The sequence below is a fragment of the Nicotiana tomentosiformis genome, chromosome 6 (genome assembly GCF_000390325.3).
Source record: "Nicotiana tomentosiformis chromosome 6, ASM39032v3, whole genome shotgun sequence".
Lineage (NCBI taxonomy): Eukaryota > Viridiplantae > Streptophyta > Magnoliopsida > Solanales > Solanaceae > Nicotiana > Nicotiana tomentosiformis.
The window spans coordinates 128,401,442-128,421,679 of NC_090817.1; the positions used below are offsets into that span (position 1 = coordinate 128,401,442).

The window sequence follows — 20,238 nt, forward strand, 5'->3', positions numbered from 1 at the left end:
TGTGATGTGTTTCTAATATCCGTATTTCTTTCTTTTTTTCGCATAATAATGAAATATATATATATATATATATATAAAAAAAAAAAAAACTGGAAAGGGAAATCCAGAACCCTAGCTAGTTAGTATATTTTTGTTGTTACGCCAGCTGGTCTGGACAGTAATATATTGTACACAAAAGAGCATGCACTTTGAAGCAACTTCGAGGAGAAAGATTAATTACTGTTGGTACGATTTTGATTTCTTTTTATAATTAATTAAGCTTTATTGTTGATGTGCGTAGGTTATTAAGCTAGGGATTTAAGTGTGTGGGTTCTAAATTTTAAAATAAAACACTGTTTTCAGCGGGAATCGAACCCCCATATTTCCTAACGAACCCACAGCCCTTACCATTGAACCAAGATCCCTTTTGTTACTCGGTTTGGCAGTATATATTTATATAGATTTAGTAAATATTTAAATACAAATACATGGTTTCGGAAAAAGTCACTGGGTTCGCGCGAACCCACACCCACTACTATAGCTCCTCCCCTGCCATTGTACTAGCTAGTATAGGACTGTTCAAAATCGAACCGAAATCGTTAACCGGATCGATAGCTTATTGGTTTATTAGTATCGAATTATCGGGGTAATGGATGGTGAACGGATTGAGATTTTATAATTAACGGCTTAACGGTTTGGGGGCGGATTACTCATTTTTCTTATCGGGTAAATCATTAACCCGTTAAGAATTTTTATATTTATACTTTTACCCCTATGTATATAAAGTACTATTGAAACCCTAAATGGCTAAATCCCTAATATTTATTTTCTAATTCTCAATTGTATGCAGCCATCAGAGGCAGAGAAGTCGCCAGTCTCGTCTCTCTCTTGAACTGAAAAGTCGAAAACTCGAAATCTAAAAGATTAATACGTGTATGCCTGTATGAGTAGTGTCACGACCCAATTTCACCTATAGGCCGTGATGGCGCCCAACGTTGCCGCTAGGCAAGCCAACGGTGAAATAGCCATGTATTTATTCTCTTTAACAATTTTGAAATAGTTGATTGTTATTTATTAAGTAAGTAAGAGATGAAAAATTTAATAAAAAAAAGTGTAAACAAGTATAAGCACAAGTGTGGTGAAGTAAATACTCAAAAGCCATCAAATGTCTACTAGCAAAATTCCAAGACCTGGTGTCACAAGTGTATGAGCTACTAGTAGAATATACAAAACACTAAACTACTGCCCGAAATAGAGTAGACAGAAAGTAAATGCAAAAGAGAGACTCCGGGTGCTGTAGAACAGGATCGGAAAGCATCTCACCACTAAGTCTCAGAGTATCAGGGGGTGCGCGCCGGGATGACTGCCAAATGCACCTGCCTAAGTTCCTGCACAATTAGTGTAGAAGTGTAGCTTGAGTACATAAATAACATGTATCCAGTCTAACCTCGAATAAGTAGTGACGAGGAGTCGACATCGACAATTACTATGGGCCAATAATAAAATACAAAAATTCTAAATAGGTATGGAACATGAAAAATAAAAAAAATAAAAATAAAAAAAAAATAATAATAATAATAATAATAATAATAATAATAACAACAAGCAGTGAATAAATAACTCCTCAACTGATAATAAATTTCAAAATCTCTAGCCAACACCTACTAACCCCAAATCAATTTCTGTTATTAAATAAATTATGACCTCGCAAGCCATAAAGTAATATCAAGTGTAATCAGGCTGCGAGTACTATCACGCACGATTTATGCCGAACCAAAAATATATTTTGTGCACTACCGAGGGTCAAACGACACGAACCATAGATGCATCTATTAACCTACCAAGGCGAACGACCCTTTCCCGTGAGAATGGAGAAGTTTACATCGCTCGCGGAAGTACTTGTGACGCAAGAGCACATGGATTTCGCAAAGTGATCAAGTATTCTTCAGTTCTTTCCCCAAAATAATAAATCTAACTTGGAAGTTTTCAACTAAAAATCTCTAGTCTCTACTCAATTTAAGATAATTAATGTACATAACAAACACGACAGTACAATAAAGCATGATGTAAATCTAAGACTACCCGGACATCTCATGGAATATAGCTACATATGGACTCTCGTCACCTAGTGTGTACGCAGCTCCCCACACAAGTAACTCACAACAAAAATACACCTGAGGGGAATGAGTTCCCTCTTACAAGGTTAGGAAAGAGACTTACCTCGTTCTCAAGCTCACTTCCGGTCCATAAATAAGCTCAAAGTCCTCAACTTGGTGCCAAACAACCCGAAACTAGTCAAATATTATATATATATATATATATATATATATATATATATATATATATATATATATATATATACTCAAAAGTTCATAATTTAACTATTGGAGTAATTACCTAACCCAATTTGGAAGATTTCTAAAATTCACTCTCTGGCCTACGTGCCCGGATTCTGGAAATTTTTGAAGATAATTGTTACCCATAACTTCACAACTCAAATATATCATTTTCACCCAATTCCATAACCATTTTCGTGATTAAATCTCATTTTTTATCAAAACTTAGGTTTTTATACTAAACCCATAATTTTTACAATTTTACATGCGTGCCCGGATTCTGGAAATTTTTGAAGATAATTGTTACCCATAACTTCACAACTCAAATATATCATTTTCACCCAATTCCATAACCATTTTCGTGATTAAATCTCATTTTTTATCAAAACTTAGGTTTTTAAACTAAACCCATAATTTTCACAATTTTACATGTTAAAGTCTACCCATAATCTATGTATTTAACTTACATTGGGTAGGAATTACTTACCTTCAATAGCTAGGTAGAAATCCCTCTCTAAGAAGCTCCAAAAATCGCCCAACAAAGTGAAATAAGTGAACCAAAATGGCCTAAGTCCCGTATTAAATGGACCTCACTACCTCCTAGTGACTTCCGCTTCTGGGGAGAATTGGCCGCATCTGCGGCGCCGCACCTGCGAAAAATCCATCGCAGGTGTGGTCCTAGTCCAGGCCGCCTGACTTCGCTTCTGCGGACGGGCTCCTGTTTTTGCGGACCCGCTTCTGCAGAAAGCGGAGCACACCTATAGTCCAGACCAGGCCGACCTCTCTCCGCATCCGCGGATTCCTTCATCGCAGAAGCGAGTTCGCTTCTGCGGAGCTCGCTGATCCCTCCTCTTTCCGCTTCAACGAGCGAGGCGACGCATCTGCGGTGCCTCTTCTATGGCCATTCCACCACAGGTGCGAACACGCCAGATGACAGGCACCAACAGCTCTTCTCCAAAGAGAAAACAAGCTCCGTCGACCCTACGAATCTTATACGGGGGCCCCAAGGCCTCGACCAAACATACCAACAAGTTCGTAAATATAAAACGAACTCTCTCGCACCCTCAGAACGCGGAAAACAACATTAAAACTAAGAATCACACCAAAACCAAATAGAATCAACTTATGAACTCCAAGTTCTTCCAAGTTACTCCGAACACGCCGAATCATACCTAAACTACTCGGAATGACACCATATTTTGCGTGCAAGTCTTAAATCACTATACAGAGCTATTTCTAGGCTCGAAATTCCGAACGAACCTCGATAACACCAAAACCTACTTCAAACCAAATTTGAAAGGACTTTAAATCCTTCAATGCGCCAACTTTCAACCTTAGGCGCTGAAACACTCCCGAGTTATCCAAAATCCGATCCGAACACACGTCCAAGTCCAAAATTATTATACTAACCTATTGGGACCGTCAGATCCCGGTTCCGGGGTCGTTTACTGCAAATGTTGACCCAAATCAAACTAAACCCCTTGAAGCCTATAACAAGGAACTAAGTGTTTCGATTTCAACTCGAATCCTTCCAAACCCGAACTAACCATTCCTGCAAGTCATGAAATAGTAAAATCACATACGATGGGTATTATTTAGGGGAACGGGGATCTTGAAAGCAAAATGACCGATCGGATCGTTACATTCTCCACCTCTTAAACATACAATCGTCCTTGAACGGGTCTAGAATCATACTTGGAGTGCCGAATAAGTGTGAATATCTACTCCACATGTCATCCTCGGTCTCCCAAGTCGCCTCTTCGACTGGTTGACCCCTCAACTGAACTTTTACTGCAGAAATCTTTTTGGACCTCAACTGACGAACCTACCTATCAACAATGACAATTGGCTCCTCCTCATAACTCAGGCTCTCATCTAACTGAACCGTGATGTAGTCTAACACATACGACCTGTCGGCGTGATACTTCCGGAGCATAGACATGTGAAAGACTTGGATGAACTCCCGATAGACTGGGAGGCAAAGCAAGCACATAAGCAACTTCCCCAACTTGTCTTAACACCTCTGTTAGGATTGGGAATCTGGGTAGTGAGGAATTTAGCCAAACAACGGTATAATGACAATAACAAAGACAATGGAAGTTGATAATAACGGCAATTAAAGAATATAAAGAAGACACAAGTTTAACATGATTCGGTCAAGGTGACCTACGTCCACAAGCGGAGATGAGCAATTTCACTATACCAACAAGAGTACAAAATTAAAGTAAATACTCTAATTAATCCCAAATACCCCAAGAGAATAACCTCACAAGATCATTTCAAAGAAAGGGTTCACACAAGTGTTTCCCAACACTCAGTCTCTTACAAAATACTCTATAATGAAATAAAGGAGGAGAAAGAAAGACAAGAGTGAAAAGCTCTTGAATTGGTGTGTTTTCAAATGAGGAGAAACTCCTCTATTTATAGCAAGAAATCCTTGGCCTAATAATGGATATTATGTCATGGCAAATGTCATGATCCATAAATTTGTTATAATGGATATTATATCATGGCAAATGTCATGAACCACAAATTTGTTATAATGGATATTATGTCATGGTAAATGTCATAAAAATTTGGCCATATTACAAATCTGCACCTTGGCCTAATTTCGGCTTATAGTAAATTTGCTCCACCTTCTCCGCAAAAACCCCAGTGGGCAAAATCACTCTTCATAAATGCCAATCAAGTTCAGGAAAAGCTTGAACTTGGATACTGGAAGAGGTTTTGTGAACATGTCAGCAGGATTGTCTCTAGTGTTGATCTTCTGAACAGAGACTTTTCTTTCAGCAATGGTTTCTCGGATGAAATGATACTTTATATCAATGTGCTTCGTCCTCTCATGATACATTTGATCTTTAGTCAAGTGAATGGCACTTTGACTATCACAGAAAATGGTAATACCACCTTGGTGTAAACTGAGTTCCGCAAATAGACCCTTCAACCATAAAGCTTCTTTGATCGCCTCGGTCACTGCCATATATTCTGCTTCGGTAGTAGATAAAGCTACTACATGTTGTAATGTAGCTTTCCAACTAATAGCACAACCCCCGATGCAAAATACATAGCCTGTCAGTGATCTTCTTTTGTCAAGATCCCCTGCATAATCTGAGTCTACAAAACCAACCAAAGTGTTAGTATTTCTCCCAAACTCCAAACATATGTTTGAAGTACCTCGCAAGTATCTGAGAATCCATTTCACAGCATGCCAATGTGCTTTACCAGGGCCAGCCATATACCGGCTTACCATGCTCACTGCTTGTGAAATGTCTGGACGTGTACAAACCATTGCATACATAATACTGCCGACTGTACTGGAATAAGGAACCTGTGCCATGTACCTCTCTTCTTCCTCTGACTGCGGGAACTGGGCAGCTGATAACTTAAAATGAGCAGCAAGAGGTGTACTAACTGGTTTAGCATCTTTCATGCCAAACCTCTCCAAGACTTTCTCCAAGTACTTCTTCTGGGTCAGAAATAACATATTGGCTTTTCGATCTCTTTTGATCTCCATGTCAAGGATTTTCTTAGTTGCTCCCAAATCTTTCATCTCAAATTCACTTTTCAGCTGACTTTTCAAATTGTGAATTTCTGTTAAATCCTTAGCAGCAATGAGCATGTCATCAACATATAATAATAGGTACACAAATGAACCATCATTTAACTTCCGGAAGTAAACACAACTATCATACATGCTCCTCGAATAACCATGACCCAACATAAAGGAATCAAACCTTTTATACCATTGCCTTGGAGACTGCTTTAATCCGTACAAGGATTTCTTCAACAAGCAAACATGATCTTCTTTTCCTTCAATTTCAAATCCTTCGGGTTGATGCATGTATATTTGTTCCTCAAGTTCTCCATGTAAGAAAGTTGTCTTAACATCAAGTTGTTCTAATTCCAAATCATACATGGCAACGAAGGCAAGCAAGACACGAATAGAGCTATGTTTAATAACATGTGAGAAAATATCATTAAAATCAACTCCTTGTACCTGACTATAGCCCTTTGCAACTAATCGTGCCTTATACCTCGCATCTTCAACCCCTGGAATGCCATCCTTTTTCTTGAAGACCCATTTGCAACCAACAATTCTTTTTTCTGATGGCAGCTTCACAAGAGACCAAGTACCATTCTTGTGGAGAGACTCAATTTCTTCATTCATTGCAATCAGCCACTTGGCTGAGTCAGCACCAGAAATTGCTTCTGAATATTTTGATGGTTCTCCAATTTCTTCAGTTTCCTGTGCAACTAAAAAAGAAAATGCAACATAATCTCCAAACCTTAATAGTTGTTTACCTTCTCTTCTTGGTCTATGTTTGGCTATAGAATACTTCTCTTCTTCTGGTTCAACTTCAGGAGTCTCAACTTCAGGAATTTCAGCTTCTGTCTCAACTTTAGGAGTTTCAACTATATTTTGCTCCAAAGTTTATGAGCTTGGCTCAGAAGGAATGCCAATCTCAATCTCCACCTGGTTCTGTGTACTCTTTCCTTTATCTGTATTACAAGAACTAGAAGACTCTTTTCTAGAATATAACATAGAGGATTCATCAAAGGTTACATCTCTGCTAATTATAAATTTTGGTGCCGTGGGATCAGGATACCATAGTCGGTATCCTTTCACCCCAGATGCATACCCAAGGAAAATGTACTTTTTAGCCCTTGGCTCTAATTTTCCATCATTTACATGCATGTATGCAGGGAAACCAAATATCTTTAAATCAGAATAATTAGCAGGAGTACCTGACCACATTTCCTCTGGAGTCTTAAAGTTCAAAGGTGCAGAAGGAGCTCGGTTGACAATATAACAAGCTGTAGAGATAGCTTCTGCCCAAAAGGCGTTTGTCAACCCAGCATTTGAAATCATGCAACGAGCCCTTTCCAAAAAAGTTCTATTCTTCCTTTCTACCACACCATTTTTCTGAGGTGTCATTCTCACAGTACGATGTCGAGCAATTCCTTCATTCTTGCAAAATTCGTTGAATTCATCATTACAAAATTCCAAGCCATTATTTGTTCTAAGCCTCTTAACCTGTTTTCCTGTTTGCTTCTCAATCAAAACTTTTCATTGTTTGAAATTTAAGAAAACATCACTTTTATTTTTCAGGAAATAAACCCAAACTTTCCTTGAATAATCATCAATGAAAGTTAACATATACCTGGCACCATCTTTTGATGGGGTATGTGAAGGACCCCAAAGATCTGAATGAATGTAATCCAAAGTACCTTTTGTTCTATGAATCGCTGGAGATTTGAAGTTGGCTCTTTTCTGCTTCCCGAACACACAATGTTCACAGAACTCCATATTTCTGGTACTTTGGTCACATAAGAGACCTCTTTTACTGAGGATGGAAAGACCTTTTTCACTCATATGCCCCAATCGCATATGCCACAATTTGGTGATGTCAGAATCTGATTTATCTGATATTGAAACTGCAACAGCACCTGTAATAGTAGATCCCAAAAGAGTATACAACGTACCAGATCTGCGTGCTTTCATGATCACAAGAGCACCATGAGAAATTTTCAGAACTCCACCTTCACCTGTGTACTTGCACCCAAGAGATTCTAGAGTGCCCAAAGAGATGAGATTTTTCTTTAAGTCAGGAACATGTCTAACATCGGTGAGAGTTCTCACCACACCATCGTGCATTTTGATTCGGACTGTACCTTTTCCAAAAACTTTGCAGGCAGCATTGTTACCCATCAAGACAACTTCACCTTCAATAGATTCATTTAATTGCCACATTCCAAAGTTTGCACTTCGGTCAAATTTCTCAAAATAAGATTTTGTTAGAGTCATTTTGGCCGGTTAGATCTGGCTCTGATACCAATTTGTTAGGATCGGGAATCCGGATAGTGCGGAATTTAGCCAAACAACGGTATAATGACAATAACAAAGACAATGGAAGTTGATAATAATGGCAATTAAAGAATATAAAGAAGACACAAATTTAATGTGGTTCGGTCAAGGTGACCTACGTCCACAAGCGGAGATGAGCAATTTCACTATACCAACAAGAGTACAAAAGAGAGTACAAAATTAGAGTAAATACTCTAATTAATTCCAAATATCCCAAGAGAATAACCTCACAAGATCACTCCAAAGAAAGAGTTCACACAAGTGTTTCCCAACACTCACTCTCTTACAAAATACTCTATAATGAAATAAAGGAGGAGAAAGAAAGACAAGAGTGAAAAGCTCTTGAATTGGTGTGTTTTCAAATGAGGAGAAACTCCTCTATTTATAGCAAGAAATCCTTGGCCTAATAATGGATATTATGTCATGGCAAATGTCATGATCCACAAATTTGTTATAATGGATATTATGTCATGGAAAATGTCATGAACCACAAATTTGTTATAATGGATATTATGTCATGGAAAATGTCATGAAAATTTGGCCATATTACAACCTCAAATGGACCTATAAACCTTGGGCTAAACTTGCCCTTCTTACCGAACCTCATGATTCCTTTCATCGGCGAGACCTTCAAGAGAACCTTCTCGCCCACCATAAATGATAAGTCACGCGCCTTCTGATCCGCGTAACTCTTCTGTCTGGACTGTGCTGTGCGAAGTTGCTCCTCAATCAACTTTACCTTTTTCAAGGCATCCTTCACCAAATAAGTACCATATAACTTATCCTCGTCGGGCTCAAACCATCCGATGGGCGAACGACATCGCCGACCGTATAAAGCCTCAAATGGATCCATCTCGATGCACTGATAACTGTTGTTGTAAGGAAGCTCGGCCAAAGGCAAAAATCGATCCCACTGCCCTCCGAAATTAATCAAACACGCTTTGAGCATATCCTCCAAGATCTAAACCGTCCGCTCCGACTGCCTCTCGGTCTGCGGATGAAAGGTTGTGCTGAGCTCTACTCAGGTCCCCAACTCACTCTGTACTGCCCTCCAGAAATACGAAGTAAATTGAGGGCCTCTATCTGATATAATGGAAACACACACACCATGCAATCGAACAATCTCCTGAATGTAAATCTGGGCTAATCTCTCTGAAGAGTATGTGGTCACGACCGGAATGAAGTGTGCTGACTTAGTCACTTGTCAACAATGACCCAAACTACATCAAACTTCCTCAAGGTTCACAGAAACCCAACTATAAAGTCCATAGTGATGCGCTCCCATTTCCACTCAGGTATAACCATCTGCTGGAGTAGGTCACCTGGCCTCTGATGCTCATACTTAACCTGCTGGTAATTTAGGCACCTCGCTACATACTCTACTATGTCCTTCTTCATCCGCTGCCACCAATAATGTTGCCTCAAGTCGCAGTACATCTTCTTAGCACCTGGATGAATAGAATACCGAGAACTGTGTGCCTCCTCTAGAATCTTTTCCCTCAATCCATCAATATTAGGGACACATAGACGACCCTGGAGTCGCAGAACACCATCCTCACCGATAGTAATCTCCTTAGCACCACCTTGTAGTACCGTTTTTATGAGAACCAATAAGTGTGGATCGTCATACCGGCGAGCCTTGATCTGCTCGAATAATGAAGACTGCGCGATGACGCATGCAAGAACTCGGCTGGGCTCTTAAATATCCAACCTCACAAGTCTGTTAGCCAAGGACTGAATGTCCAAATCTAGTGGCCTCTTCTCTATTGAAATAAATGCCAAACTACCCATACTCTCCGCCTTTCTGCTCAAGGCATCCGCAACCACATTCGGTAATATCATATGATATTACCGTATGATAAATGATGGTAATATCATAATCTTTTAGTAACTCAAGCCACCTGCGCTTGCTCAAATTGAGATCCATCTGCTTAAACAAATGATGCAGGCTGCGATGATCAGTGTACACCTCACAAGACACCCCCTAAAGATAATTCCTCCAGATCTTATGAGCATGAACAATCGTAGCCAACTCCAAATCATGTACGGGGTAATTCTTCTAGTGGGGATTCAGCTGACGTAAAGCATATGAAATAACTCTTCCCTCTTGCATCAATACACAACCCAGGCTAACGCGTGAAGCGTTGCAATACACAGTATACATCCCTGAACCGAAAGGCAACACTAACACTGGTGCTGAAGTTAAGGCGGTCTTGAGCTTTTTAAAGCTCGCCTCGCATTCGTCGAACTATCGGAACAGAGCACCCTTCTTGGTCAATCTAGTCAAAGGTGTTGCAATAGATGAGAAGCCCTCCACAAACCGACGATAATAACCTGCTAACCCCAAGAAGCTCCTGATCTCGGTCGCTGTGGTAGGACGAGGCCCACTCTGAACTGCCTCGATCTTCTTGGGATCTACTTTAATACCCTCGCCTGATACAACATGCCTCAAGAATGCCACAGAATCTAACCAATACTCACACTTAGAGAACTTAGCATATAGCTTCTGTTCAAGGTCTGAAGCACCACTCTCAAATATTGCTTGTTCTCCTCTATGATACGCGAGTAGATCAAAATATCATCAATGAAGACAATGACAAACAAATCAATATATGGCCTGAACACCCAGTTCATCAAATCCATAAAAATCGACGGGGCATTATTCAAACCGAAGGACATCACCAAAAACTCATAGTGGCCATATCTAGTCCGGAAAGCCGTCTTCGGAACATCCGAATCATAAATCTTTAACCGATAGTACCCCGATCTCAAGTCAATCTTAGAGAACACTCTTGTACCCTGCAACTAGTCAAATAAATCATCAATACGCGGTAACGGGTACTTGTTCTTAATGGGAACTTTGTTCAACTAGCGGTAATCAATGCACATCCACATAATCCCATCTTTTTTCCTCACAAATAACACTGGTGCACCCCAAGGCGACACACTCGATATGACGAACCCTTTTGCTAGCAACTCCTCAAGCTATTCTTTCAGCTCCTTCAACTCCTTTGGAGCCATGCGGTACGGAGGAATAGAGATATGCTAGGTACCTGGAGATAAATCAATGCAAAAATCGATATCACGATCCGGCAGCATGCCTGGAAGATCAGAAGAAAACACATCGGAGAACTCCCGAACTACGGGCACTGAATCAATCGCCGGAGTCTCTGCGGTAGGATCCCGAACATAAGCTAGATAAGCCAAACAACCCTTCTCGACCATGTGTCGAGCCTTCAAAAAAGAGATAACCCGACTAGATGCATTGACAGACGAACCCTTCCACTATAATCTAGGCAACTCCGGCATCACCAAGAAAATAGTCTTGGCATGGCAATCAAGGATGGCGTGATATAGAGACAACCAATCCATGCCTAGGACGACCTCAAAGTCGGTCATATCAAGCAACAGGAGATCCGCTCTGGTCTCATAACCACAGTAAGTAACAATGTAGGACCAGTAGATCCGATCTACAACAACAGAATCGCTCACTGGAGTGGACACATAAACAGGATCACCCAAGGGCTCACGAGGAACACCCATAAAATGAGAAAACAGAGATGAAACATATGAATATGTAGACCCTGGATCAAATAGTATCGAAGCATCCCTACCGCAGATAGAAATAATACCTGTGATCATGGCATCTGAGGCCACTACATCTGGTATGGCCGGAAAATCATAGAACCTGGCTGGAGCATCACCTGACTGGCCTCCACCTGTCTGGCCTCCACCACTAGGACGGCCCCTACCCACCTGCCCTCCGCCTCTGGGCGTCCAGACGGCTGGTGCGGCAGCTGGTGCTGTAATCATAGGCTGATGACTTTGGTGTACTGCCTTGACCCGAAGTTTGGGACAATACCTCTTTATGTAGCCAGGATCCCTGCAATCATAACAACCCCTCGGAATGGTAGACTGCTGACCTGAAGTCTGACCCTAATAGCTTGAATACCTACTGGAGGAACCCTGAATAGCTGGTGGGCGGTAGGAGCTCTCTGGCATGGCGCTGAAATAGGGCACACTGGAGCACCCCGAGAAGGTGGCGGTGCTGGATATGTGGGCTTGCTAGACTGGCCCCTCACAAACTTACCTTTGCCCCCAGTCGGGGCACCACTGAACTCTCCAGAATATCGAAACCGCTTCTCCCTCGTCGCATGCTCTCGGCTCTGCTGACCAACACCCTCGATCCTCCGAGCTATCTCCATAACTAGCTCGTACGAAGTCCCCCATCTCAACTTCTCGGACTCTCTCTGCATTGGTAGGAAGTATCATAAGTGCATGGCGAGACAACTCAGATAATCTCGCCTCATAGTCAGTCATTGACATCTAACCCTGTTGGAGATGCTCGAACTGAAATCGCAACTCTTCCCTCTGAGAGGGTGGAATATATCTGTCTAGGAAGAGGCGTGTGAACTGGTCCCAAGTCATGGGAGGAGAACCTGCTGGTCTACCGAGAAGATAGGACTGCCACCATCTACGGGCCCTGCTCTCCAGCTGAAAGGTAGTAAAGTCCACTCAGTGGGACTTCAATATCCTCATGTTGTGCAGTCTATCCCTGCAATGATCAATAAAGTCCTGGGGGTCCTCATGTCGCTCACCTCCAAAGACAGGAAGATGTATCCTGGTCCATCTGTCCAATAGCTTCGGCGGCTTGCCGGACGCAGTTGGTCTGGGATCCGGTATAGCTGATGCAACTGGATGGGCTCCGCCCACGAGTAGTGCGCCTGGGGTCTGATATACGACAGTTGCATGCCCTGGAGCCTGAGCGGTAGGGTCTGCGCTCCCCCTCCCGCTTGAGATGTGGTTGGGTCTACTGGAAATAAACCAGCCCGAGTCATAGAATCCATGCACCGCAGCATATGGCCCATGAGCTCCTGAAATCCTGGTGCGGACATGAAATCCGCTGGGGCTGGCTCTATTGCAGGCACCTCGCCCTGCTCTTCAATAGAAGGATCCTCCACAGAACACACTGGTGGCACAACTGGAGCAACTCTGGGATGTCATCATCCTCTACCACGAGCTGGAGCCCTCCCTCGGCCTCGGCCTCAGCTTCTAGCAACAGGGGGAGCAGCCCCTCCATGGTCGGGTACATATGTCGCGTGCGTTCTCACCATCACTGAGAGAATAAGAGAAAGACACTTAGCACAACATCAACTGCACGATGAAGATGAAGAAAGAGTAGTTTCCTAATACCCTATAACCTCTCGAAGATAAGTACGGACGTCTCTACACCGATCCGCAAGACTCTATTAGGCCTGCTCGTAACTTGTGAGACCTACGTGAACCTAGTGCTATGATACCATGTTGTCACGACCTAATTTCACCTATAGATCGTGATGGCGCCCAACGTCACCGCTAGGCAAGCCAACAGTGAACTAGCCATGTATTTATTTTCTTTAATAATTTTGAAATAGTTGATTGTTATTTATTAAGTAAGTGAGAGGTGAAGTAAATACTCAAAAGGCATCAAATGTCCACTAGTAAAATTCTAAGACATAGTGTCACAAGTGTATGAGCTACTAGTAGATTATACAAAATACTAAACTACTGTCTGAAATAGAGTAGACAGAAAGTAAATGTAAAAGAGAGACTCCGGGTGCTGCAAAACGGGCTCGGAAAGTAGCTCACCACTAAGTCTCGGAGTATCAGGGGTGCGCGCAGGGATGACTGCCAAATGCACCTGCCTCAGATCGTGCACGATTAGTGTAGAAGTGTAGTGTCAGTACATAAATAACATGTACCCAGTCTAACCTCGAAGAAGTAGTGATGAGGGGTCGACATCGATAATTACTATGGTCCAATAATAAATTACATAAATTCTAAACAAGTATGGAACATGAAAATGATACTAATAACACAATAACAAGAGTGAATAAATGACTCTCAACTGATAATAAATTCCAAAATCTCTAGCCAACACCTACTAACCCCAAATCAATTTTTGTTATTAAATAAATTATGACCTCGCAAGACATAAAGTAATATCAAGTGTAATCAAGTTTCGAGTAGTATCACGCACGATTTATGCCAAGGTCATACGGCCCGATCCAAAAATATACTGCATGCACTACCGAGGATCGAACGGCACGAACCATAGATGCATCTATTAACCTTCCGAGGAGAACGGCCCGATCCCATGAAAATAGAGAAGTTTACCTTGCTCACGGAAGTACTTGCGACGCTAGAGGACATGGATTTCGCAAAGTGATTAAGTGTTATTCAATTCTTTCCCCAAAATAATAAATCTAACTTGGAAGTTTTCAACTAAAAATCTCTAGTCTCTACTCTATTTAAGATAATTAATGTTCACAACAAAAACGACAATACAATTAAAGCATGATGTAAACCTAAGACTACCCGGACATCATATGGAATATAGCTACGCACAGACTCTCGTCACCTAGTGCGTACGCAGCACCCCACATAAGTAACTCACAACAACAATACACCTAAGGGGAATGAGTTCCCTCTTACAAGGTTAGACAAGAGACTTACCTCGTCCTCAAGCTCATTTTCGGTCCACAAATACGCTCAAAGTCCTCAACTTGGTGTCAAACAACCCGAAACTAGCCAAATATTATATAAATAAATCAATATATATATATACACACACACACAAAAAAAAAAAAATTCATAATTTAATTATTAGAGTAATTACCCAACCCAATTTGGAAGATTCCTAAAATTCACCCTCGGGCCCACGTACCCGGATTCCGAAAATGTTCGAAGATAATTGTTACCCATAACCTCACAACTGAAATATATCATTTTCACCCAATTCCATAACCATTATCGTGGTTAAATCTCATTTTTATCAAAACCTAGGTTTTTCAACTAAACCCATAATTTTCATAATTTCACATGTTAAAATTTACCCATAATCTATGTATTTAACTTACATTTGGTAGGAATTACTTACCTTCAATAGCTAGGTGGAAATCCCTCTCTAAGAAGCTCTAAAAATCGCCCAAGAAGTGAAATAAATGAACCAAAATGGTCTAAGTCCCGTATTAAATGGGCCTCACTGCCTCCCAGCGACTTCTGCTTCTGCGAAGAATTGGCCGTATCTGCAGCACCGTACCTGCGGAAAATCCATCGCAGGTGCAGTCCTAGCCCAGACCACCTGACTTCGCTTCTGTAGACGGGCTCCCACTTCTGCGGAAAGCAGAGTGCACCTACGGTCCAGACCAGGCCGGCCTCTCTCTGCATCTGCAGGCTCCTTCATCGCAGAAGCGAGTTCACTTCTACGGAAATGCTTCTCTTCTGCACAGCTTGCTGTCCCCTCATCTTTCCGCTTCTGCGAGCGAGGCGACACATCTGCGGTGCCGCTTCTGCAGCCATTCCACCGCAGGTGCGAATGCACTAAATGACATGCACCAACAATTCTTCTCCAAAGAGCAAACAAGCTCTGTCGACCCTCCGAATCTTATACGGGGCTCCTTAGGCCTCGACCAAACATACCAACAAGTTCGTAAAAATAAAACGGACTCGCTCGCATCCTCTGAACGTGAAAAACAACATTAAAACTAAAAATCACAATCCAAAACCAAATAGAATCAACTTATGAACTCCAAGTTCTTCTAACTTACTCCGAACGCGCCAAATTATACTTAAACTACTCGGAATGACACCAAATTTTACGTGCAGGTCTTAAATTACCATACGGATCTATTCCTAGGCTCAGAATTTCAAACGGATCTCGATAATATCAAAATCTACTTCAAACCAAATTTAAAAGGACTTTAAAACCTTCAATGCGCCAACTTTCAACTGTAGGCGCTGAAACGCTCCTGGGTCACCCAAAACCCGATACGAACACACGCCCAAGTCAAAAATCATCATACGAACCTATTGGGACCGTCAAATCCTGGTTCCGGGGTCGTTTATGACAAATATTGACCCAAGTCAAACTTAACCCTTTTAAGCCAATAACAAGGAACTAAGTGTTCCGTTTTCAATCCGAACTCTTCCAAACCCGAACTAACCATTCACGCAAGTTATAAAACAGTAAAAGCATATACGGGGGTCTTATTTAGGGGAACGGGGATCTAGAAAGTAAAATAATCGGTCGGATCATTACAAGTAGTCTTGATGGTATTAAAAATTTGGTTAATACGTGTATGAGAGTATGAGTAGTCGTGAAGACTCTTCAATTAAAAAATACCGTTTGGTTAGATCTTAGATGGTATTAAAATATTGGTATTGATTTGAAACTGTTTGGTATTGATTGAATGATTGTTCAAAAAATTTCTATTTGGTTTAGCCGATAAGTTGCCCGATAATTGTTAATCCGATACAAATCCGCATGTTGTCTTATTGGATGGCTAGCAGATTACTACATTTATAATCCGATAACCGTTAAGCATAACCCTTAAGCGTAATTATCCGTCCGATAAGCACCCTTAACCTAGTACTCGGCCAACTTTTCATTTCACTCTCTCCTATATATATTGAATTACATTTATGTTCATGATATCTTACGTGGTACATTTCGAAAGAGCCTTTATTACTACTTCATTAATTCTGTTGGATAGTGACGAGCAAGTTAATGCCCAGTTCAGGATTTTATAAGTAGTAGTACTACTAATAGCTAGCTTCAACATTTAATGCATTTTAGTCAAAATAATAGTCAAAAAAAATATATTTTTTGTTTAAATATAAATATTTTTATATGTTATATACAAAAAATATATAAATTTTATACAGTTTTGTTGCTACCGAATATAAAATATTTCAGTGATTTTTGCCCAAAAGATTTCTATATGATTAGTGAAGATATATGTATAAATATGTGAATATATTTTATGTATGTTATTAGGATGGTGGAGGTGTGTTTTGTATAAGCATGTATACATACAACAAAATTTTCAATTACTTATATATATACTGTTTGTTATTTGTTATTGGAGAGGCACATCGCACATGTAAACTGTTCTCAGAGACAAAGATACATGCAAGCCTGTTCTCATTACTTAAATATAGGACTAAACCTCCGAATGCATGTAAAATGTTAAGACTAGGTAACATGTATGAACATTTACTATTTTGTGCGTCGAATCAAAGCTCGACTGAAGGTGACTTCGCTGAGGGCCACCAGCACCATACCAAAATTATGTATCAGCCAGTCAATTGGATGGTACGTATTCTTATTCAAAAATGAAGAGTATTTAATTTGCTATTTAGGAACTTTCTTTTTTAATTTTTATACATAATGAAAAGGAATTACACAGTGAAAAATCGAATCCTCATAAGTAAAGTGAAAGTTCAGATAGCAATCAAACTAGACTATTAAGATTCCCCTGTTTAGGAACATTCACCTAAGGACGTGACATCAATATATTCATGTAGCAGAACAATATTGAAATCGGCTGGAACAGCAATTATATACGTATATGATTATATACCATTATATTTTGGACTTAGACCATAAATAATTAATTTGTGGAAAATTAAAAAGAATAAGAATGCTTTACCTACTCCGATTATACTTTATCTAAAGTCGGGATCCAACAATGAATATTTAAATCATGAAATAATAATTCCACTTGAAGCTAGGCTTCCATCAGATCATCAACTTCCACTCCCACTCGCATCTTTCTAGCTATGTTTTTCACTTTCTTTTGTTATACTTCGCGTATCATTACCCAGAAAAAAGAAGCTAACTGCTGTTGAGTTGTATGTGTAAATTTCCAGAAAAGAAATACTACAAGAAATAGCTAATAGAAAATATAAAAACGTAAGAGAAAGAAATTACAAGCTAGCTTGAAAAAAAACAAAGATGCACGCCGATGCTTGTCTGATGTATGGGAATTTTCAGCTTGAAAGTGGTGTTATTTGCAGTTTGCCAGTTAGGCATCTGTACTTAATATTGTTCTTTGAGGAAGATGGAAAGATAAATAAGTAGTCTAACAAAGCAACGCCCGAGAGATTCCTAATTTGTACTCCTTTCCTCTCTTCATCTTGTTTCACTATATCTATTAGGCATGCATGCCTATGTTTCTTCACTGTACAAAGTTGCGAATTACTTACTCCTGTAAACATGGAGAAGTGAGGAATGAGCAGAGTTCGTGCTTGAGCTCCAATGGTGGAACCCGAGAAGGTTCTCGAAAAGAGAGAAGGGCGAGAGAATCTGTTATGTGAGAAATTAACTAATTAAACTGTATTAACTGACAAATGAATACATATATACAACACACGTGTGAGTTCCACTATATCTAATACTAACTCAACTAATGTAACTAATACTAACTCAACTAACTGACTATTTGTTGGTCCAAGTAAAGGATAGTTTTGAAGATTGACAAAGGAACTCAGGGATGAACCAGGTCCATCACTGGTAGACATAGATACGGGCAGATTCAAAGCACGTGAGATGCACATGTAGGAGATACACGAAATCTGGCATAATAATAGATATCTCCTGATCGAAATGATTGCATAATTGATAAGGAGAGGGACTCCTTACTCAACGAGAACATTATCCAAGATAAAGAAGGAGTTAGGAGTTGAGATTAATTAGAACTCTTCCACCAAGGAAGAGTAGCATTAGAACTCTAGTTATTTTCTACTCTACTAACTCTATAAATCGCAGGATGTTCTCATTCGACATGTGACGCACAAAAGCAGAAGTTAAACGTGAATTGCGAGCAAAATAGCAAGGCATTTTGCAAGCAGTTCGTGTGATATTCAAGTGTGCGAACCTGAAGCTACATGAACCAGATAGAAGAACCAGCTCCAAGTGTCTGTCTTTTATTCTAGTTCAATTATAGTAGGTGTTTTCATATTGTACCTTTCAGCTTTATCTAGAGGCAATTGTAATAGGTACTCAGAGTATTCAAGTTAGAGTTAACTTGAAGTTGTCGCGGCAGTTAGAGACTGGTTGCCCTAACGGGATTAGAGTTAATCCTAGGTTTACAAAAGTATTTTGTAACTGTAGTTTTTGGCTCAGTGATTTAGTGAAGAGTTTTGGGAAAATCCTACTAGGAAGTAGGTCGTGGTTTTTTCACCTTTTGAGCCAGGTATTTTCCACGTAAAATACTCGTATTCTTTAATTTTTGCATTTATTATTCCGCAACAGTAGTATAAGGAACACATAGAAGAACCATGTCCTTCTATAATCTGTGCACGCGAAAAATTGGACACCACACAAATCACCCCTCTCTTGTGTGGTATTGAAGTTAAAACATCAATTGGTATCAGAGCAGGTTATCCTTGAAGAGGCTAACACCTTAGGAGAAGATCAAGATGAGTGCTCCACCTGGAAACTGGGAAGGGCAATCCACTGCTAGGCCACCACTCTTCAATGGCCAGTACTACTCCTGGTGGAAAAACAGAATGAGAGACCACATCATAGGAGAAGACTATGAGCTATGGGACATTGTCACAGATGGTCCATTGGCTACCATGAAGATAAATGCCGAAGGAGAAGAGGTGCCAAAAACAAGAGCTGACTGCACTACTGACGACTTGAAGAAATGGGAGAAGAATGCTAAAGCCAAGAAATGGCTTATTTGTGGACTTGGTCCAAACGAGTACAACAGAATTCAAAGTTGTACTACTGCTAAGGAAATTTGGGACACTTTGCAAGAGGCTTATGAAGGAACACCTTAGGTGAAGAGGTCCAGAGGAACGTTACTATATTCTCAATATGAGAATTTTACTATGAAGGAAGGAGAAACCATCCAAGAGATGTATGCAAGGTTCACCACACTAACAAATGAACTTAAGTCTCTTGGAAGGGTTATTCTTGAAGAAGACAAAGTTGAGAAGATTTTGACAAGGGTTCTGCCAGTCTTATGGGAGAGCAAAATTACTGCTATTCAGGAATCAAAAAACATTGCCACTCTTAGGTTGGATGAGCTAATTGGAAATCTCACTGCTTATGAACTTAGAAGGCAAACCATGAAGATGGATGTACCCAAGAAGAAAAGGAGCCTGGCATTCAGAATCACTGAAGGTTCTGATCTAGAAGATGATGAAATGGCTATGATCACAAAGGATTTCAAGAAGTACCTAATGAGAGGAAAAGGTTCTTCAAGAAGTGGAGGCTACAACAAA

The 20,238-nt window shown here is 40.4% G+C and overlaps 1 protein-coding gene across 1 annotated transcript; it reads right to left on the minus strand.

Moving 5' to 3' along the window:
• Positions 1-11,466: 11,466 nt before the first annotated feature.
• Positions 11,467-12,501, minus strand: LOC138894756 (uncharacterized). Its single transcript, XM_070179483.1, has 2 exons — positions 12,272-12,501; positions 11,467-12,064 (listed from the first exon to the last, which is right to left on the minus strand). Exons 1-2 carry the CDS (start codon positions 12,499-12,501, stop codon positions 11,467-11,469), a joined length of 828 nt encoding a protein of 275 aa, XP_070035584.1.
• Positions 12,502-20,238: the final 7,737 nt, after the last annotated feature.